Source organism: Hyaena hyaena, unplaced genomic scaffold, assembly GCF_003009895.1.
Source record: "Hyaena hyaena isolate Hyena2069 unplaced genomic scaffold, ASM300989v1 scaffold_254, whole genome shotgun sequence".
NCBI lineage: Eukaryota > Metazoa > Chordata > Mammalia > Carnivora > Hyaenidae > Hyaena > Hyaena hyaena.
In genome coordinates, this window is record NW_024080890.1 from 325,558 (window position 1) to 342,644 (window position 17,087).

At 61.9% G+C, this 17,087-nt stretch overlaps 1 protein-coding gene across 3 annotated transcripts in view; it reads right to left on the minus strand.

The window, feature by feature from the left end:
- GATD3A (glutamine amidotransferase like class 1 domain containing 3A) overlaps positions 1-17,087 on the minus strand; it is a 32,015-nt gene that overhangs the window by 13,820 nt on the left and 1,108 nt on the right. For 2 of the 3 annotated variants that reach the window (XM_039245422.1, XM_039245424.1), the window contains exons 3-7: positions 15,829-15,942; positions 14,791-14,910; positions 14,092-14,184; positions 12,973-13,129; positions 11,688-11,792 (exon numbers count right to left, since the gene is read on the minus strand). In XM_039245422.1, the coding sequence (XP_039101353.1) occupies positions 11,688-11,792; positions 12,973-13,129; positions 14,092-14,184; positions 14,791-14,910; positions 15,829-15,942 (589 nt within the window). Of the gene's footprint in view, positions 1-10,967; positions 11,793-12,972; positions 13,130-14,091; positions 14,185-14,790; positions 14,911-15,828; positions 15,943-17,087 lie in introns of those variants that run through there. The other variant, XM_039245423.1, reaches the window with a different exon arrangement.

Consider the following 17,087-nt stretch of genomic DNA (forward strand, 5'->3'; position numbering starts at 1 on the left):
CGCTATTTGATTGACCTCAGTCCAAATCAGGAAGCGAGGGAAGCGTGAAAATGAGGCAGAAGGCGCTAAAGAGAACGTTCAAACACAGACTGACGTTCACGTTCCCTGAGGACGATTCCAAGAATTTTCCCAAGTCACTCGCCGTACTTCCCACAGAACACCCTTTCCTTCTGGAATCAAGAGCTAAGGCCGCACTCGGGCGCGAGCGCAGACCAGCAGGGAGGCCAGCGGCCAGCGGCTAGCCCAGGGGACGGCCTCCGCTCCGGGAAGCTACAGAGGGAGACCGGGGCCGTCAGGTGCAGTGTGACGGCCCCTCGGCCCCACATTCTCAGCGGCAGAGGCTCGGGGCTGGGCCTGTGCCTTCCAGGAGCTTCCAGAGGCTTCTGAGAGACTCTGAACAGACACAAGACCCACAAAGTTGAGAGGTGGAAGGCCTCTGGGCAGCCCAGCCTGTGTGACCTTCAGCCAGTCACAGGGGACCCGAGGGTACACCAGCCACAGCCCCCAGACGACCAAAACCCAGGAGGGGCTGGAAGCCATGGCGGGGACGGGGAGAGTGTAGAGAGAGTATTTGGGGTCCCCCCAGGGCCCCTCCTTGGGGCGGTGGGGCCTCTGGAGGGACCCTCACTTTGCACCTTGGTTTCTCTCTTGTGAATGAGATCCTAGCACCTACTGTAAGGGACTCAGTGTCCTCCCCAAATTCATGTCGGCATATCCTAGCCTCCAGTACCTGGGGACATGAGCCCATTTGGAAATGAGGTCATTGCAGATGCGAGGAAGCTAACATGAGGTCACTAGGCTGGGCCTGCCGCGTTGACTGGTGGCCTTGCACGCGGGGCGACGTGGACCCAGGCGTCCGGGAGCACGCCTCGTGAGGCAGTGGCAGAGACAGGGACATGTCTCCAGAGGCCAAGGAGCCTCCGATGCCGGCAGCTAAGGGACAGGACACCCTTCCTTGAGGCCTCGGAGGGAAGCCACCCCCCGGCCCGCCATCTCGGTCTTGGGGCCCTGCCTGTAGGAGGAAGGGTCTGCTGTGCTGTGGTGATGGCCCCACGCCGATGTTCCGGGGCTACGGGGACAATGAGATAAAGTATGGGCGGTACCTGGACTGTGGGGCTGTGCCCTGGGGACCCATGGGGACCTGAGCAACGGGGACCCGGGACCTCGAAGGTTCTGGGAAGCCTAAGGGATCGGGGGGAGGGGCGGTGATGTGAGCAGAGCCCTGAGGCTGCCCACTGAATAAAGCCAGGGTGTGCCTGCGGGGTCAGAGGCCCGACCATGCTCTGCAGCCCCGCACAGAGAACCCAAGGTCTCCCGGGACAGGGTCTGGGCGGCCCAGCAGCCTCCGCAGGACAAACGTGCCAGTCTGTCTGCGGAGTCACACATGGGTGTGACCTCACCCTCAGAACCGCCCGGAGGGAAGGGTGCCGGCAGCTGCTGAGGACACTTCTGCGGTGGCCTGTGGACACGGCAGGCAGGCCACCCCCAGGCACCACTGACCCCTGCACCCCAGCTCTCGCCCCCACAAATCACACGTGCTCCAGAGCAGCGCCCCAGCCCACTGGGGTCGTGCCAGTCAGGGCCCTTCTGGCTTCCTGCTGAGCACGTCGGGTCCCCTGAGTTCCGCCCCTCCGGGAGCCGCCCAAAGCTTCTCCCAGCAAGGCAGAGGTGAGGCGGGAGACCCGGGCCCTGTTGCCATAGCAGCGGGGGGAGCGCCCAGCTGCAGCCCACGGTCAAAGCAGCACCTCCCCTCCCCGGCCCTCTCCCTGGCTGCTCCCCACACGGTTCCCAGTGCTGCAGAGGCTCACATTCACACACATATCCCGCAGGCCTGCACGTGTCTCTAACACACATGTATGTGCCAAAGTACACTACACACTACCACACACACCTCTGTATGTACCTACATGAACACATACCTACATGTGCACACGTATCTACACACACCTACACGTGACACACACCTACACGTGACACACACCTACACACACATCAATATGCAAGCACACACCTACACGTGTGCACACCTACATGCACACACTGACATGCATGCACACACACCCACACACCTACATGTGCGTACACACCCACACGCACCCACCTATGCACACGCACGCGTGCACACCTACGTGTGCACACACCTACATGCATGCACACACCCGCACACGCATACACCTACATGCACGCGCACACCCACACACACCTACACGCGAACACACCTACACGTGTATACACACCTATATGCATGCACACTACACACGCACGCACACACCTACACACACATGTATCTACACACACACGTACCTACACTCGTGTGCACACCTACACTTGCACACATACCCACATACACTTGCATACATACCTGCATACATACACATCCCTCAAGCCCCTGAAAGCCCCGTGTGCAGGCGTCCTTGCTGCCTCTCTATGGTCACCGCAGTCTTGGCATCTGCCTGAGCGGAACCAGGAGCCAGGCCCCCCTGGCCGGACGCCGCCCACGGAACTGGAGGCGCCCTGGGCCCTGGGCAGTGTGGCTGGCGGTCAAGGGGCACGTGCTCTCAGCACAGGAGACCAGCACAGACCGGCGGCACCAGTCGGTTATGGAGGATGTCTGGATTCTCCAGCAGCCCAGCCCTTGCCAAGTGCACTCTGTCACCAGGGCTGGAGGCCTGCCACCCCCTCAGGGAGCCGAGGCAACACGCCTGGGGCTCCGCAGCAGCTCCCCAGAGGTCACGTGCGCGCCCATGGGGCACAGGCTCAGGACCAGACTGCAGCCCCGCAGGCACCTGGGGGAGCTGCGCCAGCCCTTTGTGGGATGTCTGTTCTAGAAAGCCCCTGTTCACACATGGGTGAACCCCGAGCACACAAACACCAGGGTGTTTCTCCCCCACTGAAAGCTCTGTTTCTCTCTTGGATGGACAAGGGTTTTCGATTTTCACAACACCCGGGACCTCCTGAAGCCCCCAGCAAACGCCTCGGCCGCAGCCGCTCCACAGCCCGGCCACAGCCCCCGTGGCCCCGCCCGCAGCCCCCCACGGCCCCGCCCACAGCCCCCCCACGGCCCGAAGCCCCCTCCACGGACCTGCCACCCCGCTCACAGCCACCGCAACCCTGGCACCAGCAGCAGACGCCCCAGGGGAGGCTCAGATGTGAGTCCAGCCAGGCTACCTGCGGGTGTCTGTGCCGGCCCAGAGGACCCCACCATAAGCCATCTCCTGAGGCCCGGTCCTGACCCTACTTGACCCCCAGGACCTTGCTCAGGCCCCGTGATGGCAGCGGCTCAACACAGAAGTGGAGGAGGGTACACGCAGGGTCACAGCTGGGGCTCCGGGTCACTTGCGGGTCCAGCACCGCACGTGGGCGGGGACAGGGAAACCACTGAGGAATGACCTAGGAGGCCCAGGAGCGGCTCCTCGGGGAGCACGACAGACAAGGCCCAGCGAGAGCCCGTGACCACCTCACACCCACTAGGACATCTGGAAGGGACAAGTGTGGGCCGCGCTGGGCCCAGCTGGGAACCCACTGCCGCTCGTGGTCACGCTCAAGGGGACAGCCAGGGCACAAGAGCACGGGCTTCCTCAGGACACGGACACAGACGCTGCCACTGGGCATGTCCCGAACAGAGCTGGGGTCGGGCGCCTGGTGCCCACACGGCCACGCTCGCAGGACCACTATGCACAAAGCCTGGAGGTGAGGCCAGCGGGTGCCCGTCGGCAGACGGCTGGACAAAACACTGAATATTCTTCTGCCAGTAAAAGGAGGGACACTCTGACATCTGCCACAACATGATGAGCCCCGAGGACCTGATGCTCAGGGACACTGTGACAAAGACCAACACTGTGACGTCACTTGTGAGAGACACCGGAGCAGTCAAATTCAGACAGAACGTGGCGGGGAGGGGGGGGGCTGGGGGAGGGGGGAGTTGGGAGAGTCCAGCTTTGGGAAGACGGAGGTGGGTTCTGGCGACAGACAGGGATGACGGCTGCACGACACAAACTTAACGCCCCTGAGAGGTACGTTTTAAAGGGGCTAAGATGCTAAACTGTATGTTACGCGTATTTTATCACAATAAAAGAAGAAGAAGATTGAACAAGAAAGGAAAGGCTGACAGACAGCAGCCGGGCCTGGAACTGCGGCGGGGGGACCCCCGCGCCCTGCAGCCCCGACACCCGCCAGCTGCGGACTCCCTGCTCCGTGCTCTGCACCCGGCGATCCCGTTACCCTCCTCCTGACCCGCGGGGCCCAGGCCTGGGGGAGGGGCCGGCCCCAGGGCAGGTGGGGCATTCTCGAGCTACAGACCACCTGTCCCCCCGGACTGCCCACGTGTGGCCTCCCCTGTGCCGCAGCCACGACGGCTGTGACCCGGCCACTCCACCCGGTTCCCTCCTGCCGCCTACCGGGCGCTGCCTCTCAGCACAGACGCCGCGGACGCCAGCCCACGCTGCGTGCTGGGACCGCCGCGCACGGCCTGGGCTGCAGAAGCGCCCCGTGCAGGCCACGAGCACCGAGTCAGGGGACACCTCGCACCAGGCCCGTGGGGGGACTTGGCCTGATATGAGCAAGAATAGCCCCGTCCGCCCCCTGGGGCTCAGCTAGGGGCACAGTCCCCTGGATCAGGGCTGAGGAAGAACCTACCCTCGTGACTAAGCCTCGTGACTTAACACATCATTTTACTTGTTCAAGGTCCTGCGAGGGCACAGTCTGGGCTGCTGGCTCGTGTGCGGCAGGCGCCTCCTCACCAGTGCGGCTCCGCCCCGCCCCCAGGGAGCGCTGGGCACTCCAAGGTCAGCACCGCTGCCCAGGGAAGCCCGGCCTGCCCACCCCCCTCCCCCCGCCTCACACACCCACTCCTTTCTCACAGGGAGGAAGGGCAGGCTCCCGGGAGCACTTCCAGACTCTACACGAACCCGCGAGAGCGTCCAAAGCCACACAGCCTTCCTGCAGGAGAGCGGTGGGGAGAGCACACCGCCGCATCTGCTGGGCGAAGGCCGGGGCCGCGCTTCCAGAACCGTCCGTGCTGCTGGGTGCAGTGCCCAGGGGCTCAGCTTGCCCTCTGCGGAGGCCACACACCTAGAACCAGAACCTAGAACTACTCTGACCGCGCGATAGCAAGGTTTTGAAAAGCAGCAGGAGGAAAAAACCACCTTACCGACCGGGGAGCAAAGAGTGACTTCCAGCGTCCCCTCAGACACCGCGTGGGCGGGGAGGCGGCGCAGGGAATACCGAAAAGGGTTGAGAGACAAGAACCTACCAGCCTAGATGTCTACACCCTGGGAAGTTATGTTTCAAAAGTGGAGGAGAAACAAAGACTCTCAGACGAGAACTGAGGGCAAATGTGGCGGGTACACGTGCCCTGCCTGAAACGCTAGGAGCTCCTGCAGGGACAGAGGTCACCAGGGGATGAACGAAGGAGAAGTTAGAAGCCGCCTTTCTCTTGTCCTCACCTGATCTAACGGCAGGTCGTTCGAAGCAGCAGCAAGGGTGGTCACGACGGACGCGAACGTGACACGCGTGATGGCACCGGGAGGAGGGGCGGGAGGGAGGGGCAGGATGGTCGTGTCACCCACCGTGAGGGACCCCTGTACCCGGGAGCCGGTGCAGTGTAATCTGAAAGTGGATCAGGATTCGTTGTAAATGTATTACAAGCTGCAAGGCCACCACCGAAAAAAGTAAAAGAGAAATAAATTGAGATGCTTCGAAAGAAAATGGAACCATATAAACTGCTCAATTAAAACCATGAAAGGCAGAAAAAGAGTGAAGACAAAAACAGGGCAAAGACCAAGGGCACCAAAGCAACGAGCGTGGTAGGTATTACTCCAACGACAGCACTTAGCTCTTCGTGCCCACGGCCGAGTGCGCCTACCGCACGTAGCCCACAAGACTCCGCTGTAAACAGAGAAACACGTTTAGGGTAAAAGTAAACGGATGAAGAAAGACACACCACGTAAAGGCCCCCCGGAAGTGGAAGTAGCTTTATTCATTTCAGACACAGCAAGAACAAAGGAAGTTAGCAGTAAGGAAGGGGACGACACAATGAGAACAGCCACGCCTCCATGAGAACGTAACCAGCCTTAACCCAGATGCGCCTGATGACAGATGTCAAGCCACGTGTGGCAAAAACGGGTCGAGCACAAGGAGAACGAGATGAATCCGCTATCGCAGCTGGAGGCTTCGGCGGCGCTGCCTCAGAGAAGGGTGGGCCCGGCGGAAAGGAGATCCGTAAGGACACAGTTGAACACGCCGCGGCCGCCCGCCACCTGGACACGAGGCACCGCTGTGGGCTGCAGCACCTGACGGCAGCAGGACGCACGTCCCTCTCGAGCTCGCGGGGGGCGCTCACTGAGCCACAGCACGTCCTGGGCCACAAACACACCTCAACCAACGTAAAGGAATGGAAAGCCTACGACGTCTGTTCTCGGACCACAGTAGAATTCGACCAGAAATCAGTGACTGAGAGAGAACTGAAATTCCTAACTACCTGGAGATTAGACAACACGCCTGTAAATAACACGTGGATCAAAGAAGTCTCAGGAGAAAGTTAAAAAATACTTGGAACTAAATGAAAATCTGAACTTAATCAAAATGTGTGGGAGGCACTAAAAGCAGAGCTCGGAGGGAAATTTACAGCATCGGATGCAGACTTCAGAAAAAAAAGATCTGAGATGAGTAATAAGAACTTCCACCTTAGAAACTCTGAAAAGGAAAGCATATTATACATATAAACCCAGAGCAAATAAACAAGAATATAATAAAAATTAGAGCAGAAATCAATGGAATTGTGGGGTGCCTGGAGGGCTCAGTTGGTTAAACGCCCCACTTCGGCTCAGGTCATGATCTCACAGTTCGTGGGTTTGAGCCCCGCGTCGGGCTCCGTGCTGACAGCTCGGAGCCTGGAGCTGTTTTGGATTCTGTGTCTCCCTCTCTCTCTGCCCCTCCTCTGTTTATGCTCTTTCTCTCAAAAATAAATAAAACATAAAAAAAAAAGAAAATTAAAACACTGACACTACTCAACTCCAAAAACTCCTACAAAGCCACCATGATCAAGACAACGTGGCATTGGTGACAGCATAGCAACTCGGAGGAGGTGACCACTCACGTCTGCATGACACCTGCACACGGATGCTCACAGCAGCTGGATCCATAACTGCCAGACCTGGGAGCCACAAGGTGTCCTCCGGGAGGGGACGGGCAGGTACGCTGGTGCCTCCAGTCACCAGGAAGGTCATTAGCGCCAAGAAGGAATGGGCCGTCAGTCATGAAAAGAGACCAGGATCCACAGGTACGTGTCACTAAGTGACAGCAGCAGGTCTGAAAAGGCTGCGTCCTGTAGGATTCCATCTGTGTGACGTTCTGGAAAAGCAGGAGCATGGAGACGGCGGGAAGGTCAGGGGCGGTGGGGGCTGAGGGGAGGGAGGCCTAGAGCACGGAAAACTTGTAGGGCGCACTATTCTGTAAGACAGCGTGGTTGGAGGGCGTGGCCTGACACACCTGTGCAAACCTACGGGGCGTGCACCACCAAGAGTGGGTCTGATGTGCACTGTGGGCTCCGGATGACGACGGCGTCAGCGTGGGTGTGTGTAAGAGGCGCCCTCACCGGGAGACAGTGATGACGGGGTGGGGGGGGGGCGCGGCACACGTGACGCAGCAGCAGGTACAGCCTGTAGTCTCCGGTCAGTTCTGCTGTGAGCCCAAGCCTGCTCTAAGACACAGCAGAGAGCAAACGGTGCTACCAAGGGAAGGGCTGCAGAAGAAAGGAACGCAGGAAGAGCAGGTGCCGCTCAGGGGTGGGGAGGGGGCTCCGGCGCTGGGCTGTGGGCAGGCGCCTGGATGGAGCTCTGCGCGAGCCCCATGCCCCGGCAGCAGGCCTCAGGGCTCCCCGCATCCACCGGCACTGCCGTGCTGGGCCTCCCACGCTTGGGGCTCCTGCCTGGCCCTGGGGAGACCGGGGCACGCTCATGAGGCTGGAGTCTTCTTCCCTGGGGGCCCCGGCCCGTGTAGAGGGCAGGCGACAGACCAGCAGCACGGAGTTACAGACCACGAGCTCACGGCAGCAGGCCACGGGTGGGGGTGGCATTAGAGCAAGGAGCTGAGGAGCCAAGGGGGCTGGGCTGGTGGGGGGAAGGGGCAGGGCCCGAGCCGCAGGCATCCTCCTCAGCCCATCCCCCGCGTCAAGGAGCTCCCAGGCACCGCCACCACAGCCCTGTCGCGGATGCCAGCCACGTCGCCTGTACCCTCGGCCGCCCCACGCCCGTGCCGCCCTTGAATTAACTCTCGGGCCCCTCCTCCCAGGGCTCTGTCTGGAACGTGTTCACGCACAGCCAGCCACCTCAGTGACCTGTCCCCTGCCTCTGGGACGCTGTCGACGAAGAGATGGCTGCACTCCCTGGGTGCTGGTCCCCTGGGGCCAAGCTCAGCCTTCCGGATGCTGGGATTTATTTCCAGAGCATGCGCTCCAGCGCGGGTCTTTCTGCCTGACCTTTCAGCGTGGGGCAGCCAGGGCCCCTCCCACAGCTGCCGCACAGACTAGGGGAGCAGGTGCGAGGGCACCGGGCTCTGGCACGTGGAGGCCACGCACACTGGCGGTCACATCTCCTTGCCGCGGTGGGATTTTAGGAGGAAAAACACGCGTGTGCCCTTCTGAACCAGGTGATCGGATACCTCGTATCCTTGAAAAGGTACAGGAGGGACGGCGGCGGGCAGCACGCAGAGCCGCGTGAGCACGATGCCATCACGGGAGCAGGTCCGTGGGGACCTTTCCTCGCGTCCTCCCCTCCCGGGAGGCACAGCGAGAGGAGGTGAAACCCACCCAGCCTGCCACTTCCCGAGCACGGACTCCGGGGCCTGCAGCACCTGATGTCCCCTGAGCCCCGTGGGGAGATGCCGCAGGCGGGCGGAGGCGGGAGGGGGCTCCAGGCGGCGCCAGCGGCCACCCCTGCTCCCGGGGGGGCCGTGGCTGCGTGGGGCAGGCAGGGACACCCGGGGAAGGCAGGGATGGGCCTGCACAGACCCTAGGAGGGTCTGCTCGTCAAGGCCCCTCGAAGGAGAAAAGGCCAAGCGGAGTAAACAGGTGTGGCCCACGTACCAACAGAGAACGCGTAGCCAGAACGCACAGAGGCTCCAAACGGAGAAGCCTAAACATGTGCTTCACCAAACCACGTCAGGCCAAGAAATAGGCAGAAGGCGACTGGCCTCGGTGGACATCAAGGAGACACCAGAAAAAGCCACAGGCCACACCGTCCACACCCACCGCGTGGTGGAGAGGACACAGACGAGGGCTGCCAGGCCCAGGCGCCACATGCATGCTTGTGGACCTTACCCACGAAAGCCAAGCTCGAAACATCCCTGCAACTCAGAGGCCTCCCCGCTGGAGGAGTATGTGCGTATGTACGGAACGAGGGTCTCAACAGACGGGTTTTAAGAGGGGGGCTTATCTTAGGTGACCTGACCTCTGATGGCCCCGGAAGCTGCACAGGGTGAGGACGACCCCAGCTAGTGTGACTACTGTCCATGGGGGTGCCCAGGGGGCTCCTGCTTCAGACTGCCCGAGAATGCAGTTCCCACGAGGAAGGGCCAGAAACGCCAAGGCCGGTGGGCACAGATGCCCACGGGGGCAGGGGGGGCATAGTATCAGGCATCACCGCCTTGTCCACGAGCCCTGCTCCCCGTGCTCCCCTCAGTGCCGGGAGCCGCACCGGCCTCTCCGGAAGGCAATCACAGCAAGGAAATGGCAATGTTTGCAGCTCCTACCATGAGAAATGAAAACTGGGATCTCCTTCTGCTACTATTGGCTCAAGTTGGATATAAGCCTGCTGGTATTGACCAGGCCTCACTATATTCCATATCAGACCCATATTTTGAATACAGATACATCATAAGGAAAAGCATATTCTTGGCTTTACAAAAGAAATTTTGGATGAAAACTCTATGGGGAAAATTGTCAAAAGGCTCTTCCTATGGGCCTTGCAGATCCGAGACTTAGGGGGTTAAGAACATAAGAATTACAACTGAGCCTGGCCCTGCGACCAAGGGCCTATTTTGGGGTTAAGAGCAAAACATAGTTACCACATATATCTTTGCTAATAGGTGAAACATAACAGTCCCTTCCTCAAGGCCTACTTTCCACAAACACCCTCCCTTACACTGGCAGCTGGGATGAGGATGGATAAGAGTAGCTAAAACATAACCCAGGGGCAAAAGACTGACCCATTCAGGGCCCCCAGGTTAGTCTCCACAAACAAACCAATTCAGGAACATTCATCCTCTCGAGAGCCAGACAAAATACTCCTAACTTATCTACATACAATTTGACCTATAGGTTATCCTGTTTTTGACTAAGAACATTCTGTTATTTCCTTGGTCGGAATAATTCTACTACTGACATCACAAAAGGCCTCCCATTGTAAGAAATTCCTTTCTATGACTTCATCTTGTTGCTGAACCTTTAAATAAAGACACAAAACCCGACAGGACAGAGATGCCTGCCTGGTGATCAAAAAGAATCTCTGGGGCTCTCTCACTTTCTCTCTCTCTCTCTCTCTCTTGCCGACACGGTCCATCCTTCAGGGACCGCTGGACCTGCCGGAGCCGGCCTCCGGCACCTCAGGCCCGGAGGACCATCAGGCTCGTCATCACTCACCCATTACAGCAGAAGAGTGCGGTGAGGGGGGTGGGTGCCCCGTGCCCAGGCCGGCACCCACACGGTTAGCGTGAACTGTGCCGCACTAAACGGCCTGCTGTGCTGACCCTGGCAGCTTCCTCAAAACCAAATAAAGCACAAACATGCTTTGGCGTCTGCGTGGGGGGTACCTTCCCGGGGGTCCCAGGAGGCAGACGAGGAGGGGGGCACCTTCCCGGAGGTCCCAGGGGGCGGACAGGGGGGTGTGCCACAGGGGACACAGCCTGACCTGCACCGGGGGCCGCCCTCAATGTCGCTCCCCACAACAGAAGCACACGCACGACGACAGACGCCAGCTGGTGCGGCTGCAAGATGCTTTATTGCCCCTGCTCTGGACGTCTCACTCCGGCTGTGCTCCTGGCCTGGGACCAACTGACAGTCATGCCCAGCGGACCGACCACACGGACGGGCTGCCACACCCTCCCTTCCTTTCTGGAAAGCTCGAGCCCTCGTCTGTGCTCCCGAGGGCCAGCTTCAGGAGGCCCGACGCGCGGCCGCCACGGCGTCCTTCGGGAAAGCTGTCGCTCTGGCTGGCCTCAGGGGTAGCCCCTTGTCCCTTCAGCGCGTGTCACTCCAAACGAGAGAATTCTCCGTTGCTAAGGAGCACAGCAACGTGGCTGCCTAACTACCAGACCCATAAACTTAGAACTCCTTCCTCCCCAAACACCAAGTGCCCTACAGCCGGCCAAAGTGAAGCGTGTGGGATGTGCTCCCCGACTGTCTTCCTGAAAGAGCAGGTCCCGTTTTAATCTCTGGTCACAGGAGGACTCTCGCCGTTCCCGCCCCGAGGCACAGAGCAGGCTCCAGCTGCCAGTTCGGTGTGGGCCCCGCCTGCCTCCGCCCTGCAGACTGAAGCGACCCTGGGGACTCCTCTGGAGACACAAACCACCTTCAGATGAGAGCAGACTGGAAGCCCTGCCCCAGGCAAGGAGCACAGGGGACAGGCCACCAGCTCCACCTGCTGGGGGCGGCGGGGCTCACGGCGCTGTCACTTGCCACAGAGTTCCAGCACCTTCTGCACCATGGCCCCGATCCCGTCGTGGATGTGGTGCAGTGCCGTCTCGCACATGAAAGCCGGGGTTGTGACCACCTTGTTCTTCTGGTCCACGTGAGCTTCGTGCACAGAAGTTACGGGAAAACATCACCAGCAAGGACCAGCGGGTGGCAGGTGTGAAGCGCCCCCACCCCCCAGAGCGCGCTCGCTGTCCTCAGTGCAGCTCCAAATGGGGGTCCTTCCTGCCGCAGGGCTATCGAAAGGGCCCTCGTCCCGTGCCACCCGCGCCCCGTAACCGGAGCACATGCACTGCCGACCTCAGCCCCCCGGGGGCCGAGGCTCTCCCGCCCGCAGACCCAGGCTGCGTGCACAGGAGCGCAGGCAGCCCCGCAGCGACCCCCCTGCTCTCCAGACCCGACACCAGAACAGAGCGCGCTCCTAGTGGCCGCCACGAGAGGCCCATGCAGCCCGGGACCCTCTCTCAGCACAAGCCGAGCTCTCGCCCTGGTCAGGCAGACACCAAGCAGTGATGGGGCTGGCCCTGCGTCCTCCCTACAGCATGCTCCACCCTCCTGGACCCGCTCCAAAGGGCCCCGGGCAGCTCCCCCCCCAGCAGCTGCCGGCAGGCTGGCCACTCTGTGCAGGGGGGAGACAGAACACTTAACTGAAACCGTCCATAACCCAAAATGCCCTCCAAGGAGACCAAAGCACCTTCCAGACACACACCCAGGGTCACGGTGTTGTCGCCAGCACCTTATGGGACACTGTGCTGCTCTGTTCCTCGGGTCTGGGTCCAGCCGTTGAGCTGGATTGTGGTCGGCCCTGGCCTGAGGCTCTGTGCCCACAGCACTCGGGCACCCGCAGGAGGATCAGGGGCCTCTGAGGCCACCCAGGCTGGCTCCCATCCACACCACCCAGGGAACCTCCACCAAAGCCAGGAACCGCCCCTCCCCCCTGCCCCGCCCCGTACTTCTCCCGTCCACCGCCTCCACCCCACCCTGGGGCTTGAGCTCACTCCCCACACTGGCAGGCAGCTCCCAGCCTCCTGGCCAGAAAGTCATCCCTATGGAGCCTGAGGCTGACCGCTGGCCCTGGGGTGCACCTGACCCAGCAGGCAGCCAGCAGGCACACTGGAAACATGGCCAGGGGACAGGGACACATATGTGACGGCCTGGGGCCCTATGTGCTCCCCGATGCCCCCGGCAGTGCCGCTCCTGGTTCAAGAGGCGGCCTGCCCAGGGCAGCCCCCAAGGCCAGAGGAGGGTCCCCACGCCAGCGCCACCGCGGCCTCCACAAAGGATATGGTCACTGCCTTCACACAGTGCTTGGCGCCCAGGGCTTTGATGGCCTCTGCTGTCCCCGCGTAGGGCCACCTGCCGCCTTCCTCCTGCTCGTGGCCCACGGTGACCTCGACGCCGCGGAGCACCTTGGCTGCGAGGACGGGAGCGATGCAGCACAAGCTGAAAAGTGAAGGACAGGTCAGCTCTGCACCACAGGAGACGCCAGGCCAGCGGGGGGGTCAGCTCTGCACCACAGGAAACGCCAGGTGGGGGGGGAAGCGGGGGGGCAGGGGTGCAGCTCTGCACGGAGACCCTCCCCGCCCTTGAGAATGGGCGCAAACGCTGGCCAGAGCGTCTGGCTGCTGAGAGGGGGCGCACATGGCCAGCAGGGCGAGGGTGCCACACATGCCGTGAGCCTCACTCTCCGAGGGGCCTCAGGCGGGAGCACCCCGGAGCCCAGTGGCTCTGCCCACACCGGGCCCCCGGGCGCCATACCCCACATCGGTGCCCTGCCCACATCACTGTACGCTCAGGGGACACACGTGGCATCCACCATCACGGCTACAGGCCGGGCCACCCCGTCGTGTGGCTGTCGGGCACTGCCCTCCCCTCACTTGGGCCCACAGCCCTCCCAGCTGCCCCCCGGGCCTCCGGCCCCCCGCCTCCAACGGGGCCTCCCCTGTGCCTCATCTGCAGCAGCGCCTGCCTGGCTCCCCCACACTGCCTTTGGCGGCCCCGCGTGGAGGCTATCCTGACAAGCTGTGAACAAGTATCATCAACACAAACTGACACGACAGCTAAAGAGACGGGCGTGAAGACCCGGGCGTGCAAGGAGCACGCAGGCCCAGAGGAAGGCGTCGGGAATGGCGCTCGTGTGTGACTGGCTCCAGCCTGCCCCGAGGGAGGACAGAAGGCAGAGGCTGGGAGAGGGGAATGAGCACTGGAAAGGGCTGAGGTCAAGGAAGGACTGAGAAACCCTCTAGAAGCTCTCCTTCCTGTTAAGTCACGCCAAGAGATACCGACCTAACCACACAACAGAATTTTCCGAGCTGGAAGGTGCCTAGGACGTCCCGTGAACCCCGCAGCAAGAGCAGGCTTTCAGGACGGTGCAGCCCTGCCCTCCCCACCCCACCCCTACGCACCCGATGGGCTTGCCAGCCTTGTGGAACTCCTTGAGGACGCGCTCCACGTCTGCGTGGACTTTGCAGTCTTTCCCATCCACGGCGAACGTGCTCCTAGCATGAAAAGAGGGCTCTCACAGCGAGGTGTCCGCCTCTGGGGAGCCTGCAGCCCCACCCCGCAGGCGGGACGTGGGCTCCGCTGAGTCCCCGGCACCTGAGACCAGCAGTTCACGTGTGTGCACGTGGCGGTTCGTACAATCAAACTCCCGTGTTTTTTCTCCTTTCAAGTCAGAAAAAAGCAAACACGGCAGCCGAGGGGGGTGGCACATACCGGAGCGTACCAACGGCGACAGGCACGCAGGCCACGGGTCTCAAGCCAGTGACAGGCCCTCCACTGACGAGGCAGTGGGGCGCAGGGGAGATGAGACACGGCTTGTCACCACAGCGAGGGCCGTGGAGAGTCGAAGATGGCCTCCTCCTAGAGCCCCGGGGGTGCGCCCACACCACTCTGGGAGGCAACTGGCCACGCCCACCAAACCCCAAAGCACACGCTGTCACGAGCCCCGTTTCTGGGCTGTCTGCTTAGCTTGGGCTGCGGTGGTTCCTGTCAGTGCGGCTCCGCGCAGCCTCCGGAGCCCGAGGCCCCCGACAGCTGCTCAGGCCCCCACCCCGTCCCCTGCTTTGCTGCAGGTGAAGAGCAGAAGAGCCCAGAACACGCACAGGTTTTTGGCGGCTCCGAAGCCTCCGGGGAAGATGGCAGCATCGTGATGAGCCGCGCTGAGCTGGGCCAGGTTGCTGATCTTGCCACGGGCGATCCTCGCTGACTCGGTCAGGACGTTCCTGGGAAAGGGCACAGGAGAGGCCTGAAGCCAGCTTTAGCCTGCAGACCGCAAAGCGGGGAGGGGAGGACACCACCACGGGACCGGATGACACGTCCTCGGGCCCAGGGAAGGCACTGGCACTGGCACCCGAGGTCAGTACCTAGAAAAGGGGGCGTGGCTGCCTGGAGCGCGTGGAGCACGCAGAACTGGGGCCTGACGAAAGGACAGGGCGGGGGAAGGTCAAGGTGCCGCACAGCGGCGAAGCCATCCGGGGTCAGCCGCGGCAGGCGCTGTGGCCCCCTCCCCAAGGCTGTGCAGCCCCCAGGAGGAAGAGGGCCGCCTGTGTGAACCCAGCCGGCGAGCACGGCCGGCCCGGGCCGGAGCACGACTGCAGGAGAAGGCGGGCTCCGAGAGTGCCGCCCGCACGTGCCTCCGGGACAGGCGCCACCCCCCCCCCCCCCCCCCCCCCCCCCCACCCCGAGCCAGCTCGGAGGCCTGGGGCCCAAACAGGTGAGCGAGGCAGGGGACCAAGCTGGGAGGCACAGCCTAGATCAAAACAAAGGTAGGGGGGTGCCTGGCTCGCTCAGTCTGTAGAGCGTGTGACTCTTGCTCTCAGAGTCGTGAATTCAAGCCCCACTGAGGGCAGAGACAGTGCAAAAGAAAAAACAAAAACGTACGAGTTGGTCAAAACAAAGATAGAAGGAACTTAGCTGGAATTTTCTGGCCTTCCCGTGTTTTGGGAGGCATCAGAAGGCAACAGCACAACAGCATGACCACAGAGCAGCCATCGGACGGGGGCTCTGAACGCCTGAGCTCAGAACTCGGAGCCCAGGCAGAGGCCCGGCCGAGAAAAAGCAACCCAGCACGCAGGCTCGCAGGCTCTGGGGGTTTCTGTCGGGTCGCGGCCACACTCCAGGACGGAGGGGCAGGATCACACCTGGTCTCGCTCTCACAAGGCTGCCCATTGGTGTGGTCAATCACGTGCATCTGAGGGATGTCAGGAGCGAAGATCTGGACCTCGGCGCCGCCGCGACTCAGGTGAACCAGTACCCTGCGTGGAAGAAGATCACACGGGCTCTGAAACCCGCCCAGCCCAGCCTCCCCTGTTAGCGCGTCTCCACAAGCGGGGTGTGCAGAGCGCCCCGCAGAAGCCGCTCGTGTGCGCTAACATCCTGTCTGCTTTGCAAAAAGTTACAGTGGCCTGCCGATGTCCTGCTGGGCCACAATCCACATTCGCTGTCCCTGAACTAGCCTGCAGAGCCCCGCCAGCCCCCTAGCTCCCTGCACCGCCGGGGCGCAGGGTCGGGTGATTCGACCGGTGCCACAGCCTGGACCTGAGGCCGCTTCAGGGTGGTCGTCCTCACAGGCCGCTCCACGCAGCCCTCAACGGTCTCAGGGGCTTTTGGTCATGACACCCTCTCTCTCCCCCGCTGCCGTGACAGTCACAGGGCTGGGAGAGGGACGTGCAGGTCTCCCCCAGGCTGCTCTGCGCCAGGCACAAGTCCAACCCTGTCCCAGATGCGGGGCTCTCACGCCCCCCTTTCAGAGGAGACGTGAGGTGCGTGACCTGGTAGAACCACGCCGGTGCTCAGGCTCTGGCCCTTGTCGCCCGCGGGGCTCCCTGCCCGCACCCGGAGGTTCCACGCAGTCCGCCTGCCTCCTCGGAAGCCCCCCTGGCCCTCTGCCGCCCGCCCGCCAGCTGTGCCCACTGCAGTCCGGCGCCCACACCAGCACACGCAGGCTGGCACAGGACCGGGAGGGGCCGCGGGCTCCCCCTGCCCTTGGGACGTGCGTGTTCCTTAACCATGACCTGACTCCCCGCCCCCCGCCCCGCGCTTGCTCCAGGCCTGAGCTGACCAGCCCTGCTCACAGAAACCTTTTTTAATAACACATGCTGAGTGACGCCTGACGGGTCACATCAAAACAACTGCCTGCAGCCGGAGGCGCGTGCCTCACAGCCTCCTTTTAAAAACTTTTTAAGGTTTATTTCTTGAGACAGAGCGTGAGCAGGGGAGGGGCAGAGCGGGAGGGAGACGGAGAATCGGAGGCAGGCTCCAGGCTCCGAGCTGTCAGCACAGAGCCCGCCGTGGGGCTGAACCCACAAACGAGCGATCACGACCTGAGCGGCGATCACGACCAGATCCACGCCGGATGCTTAACCGTCTGAGCCCGCCCCCGGCTCAACACCTGAGTCAT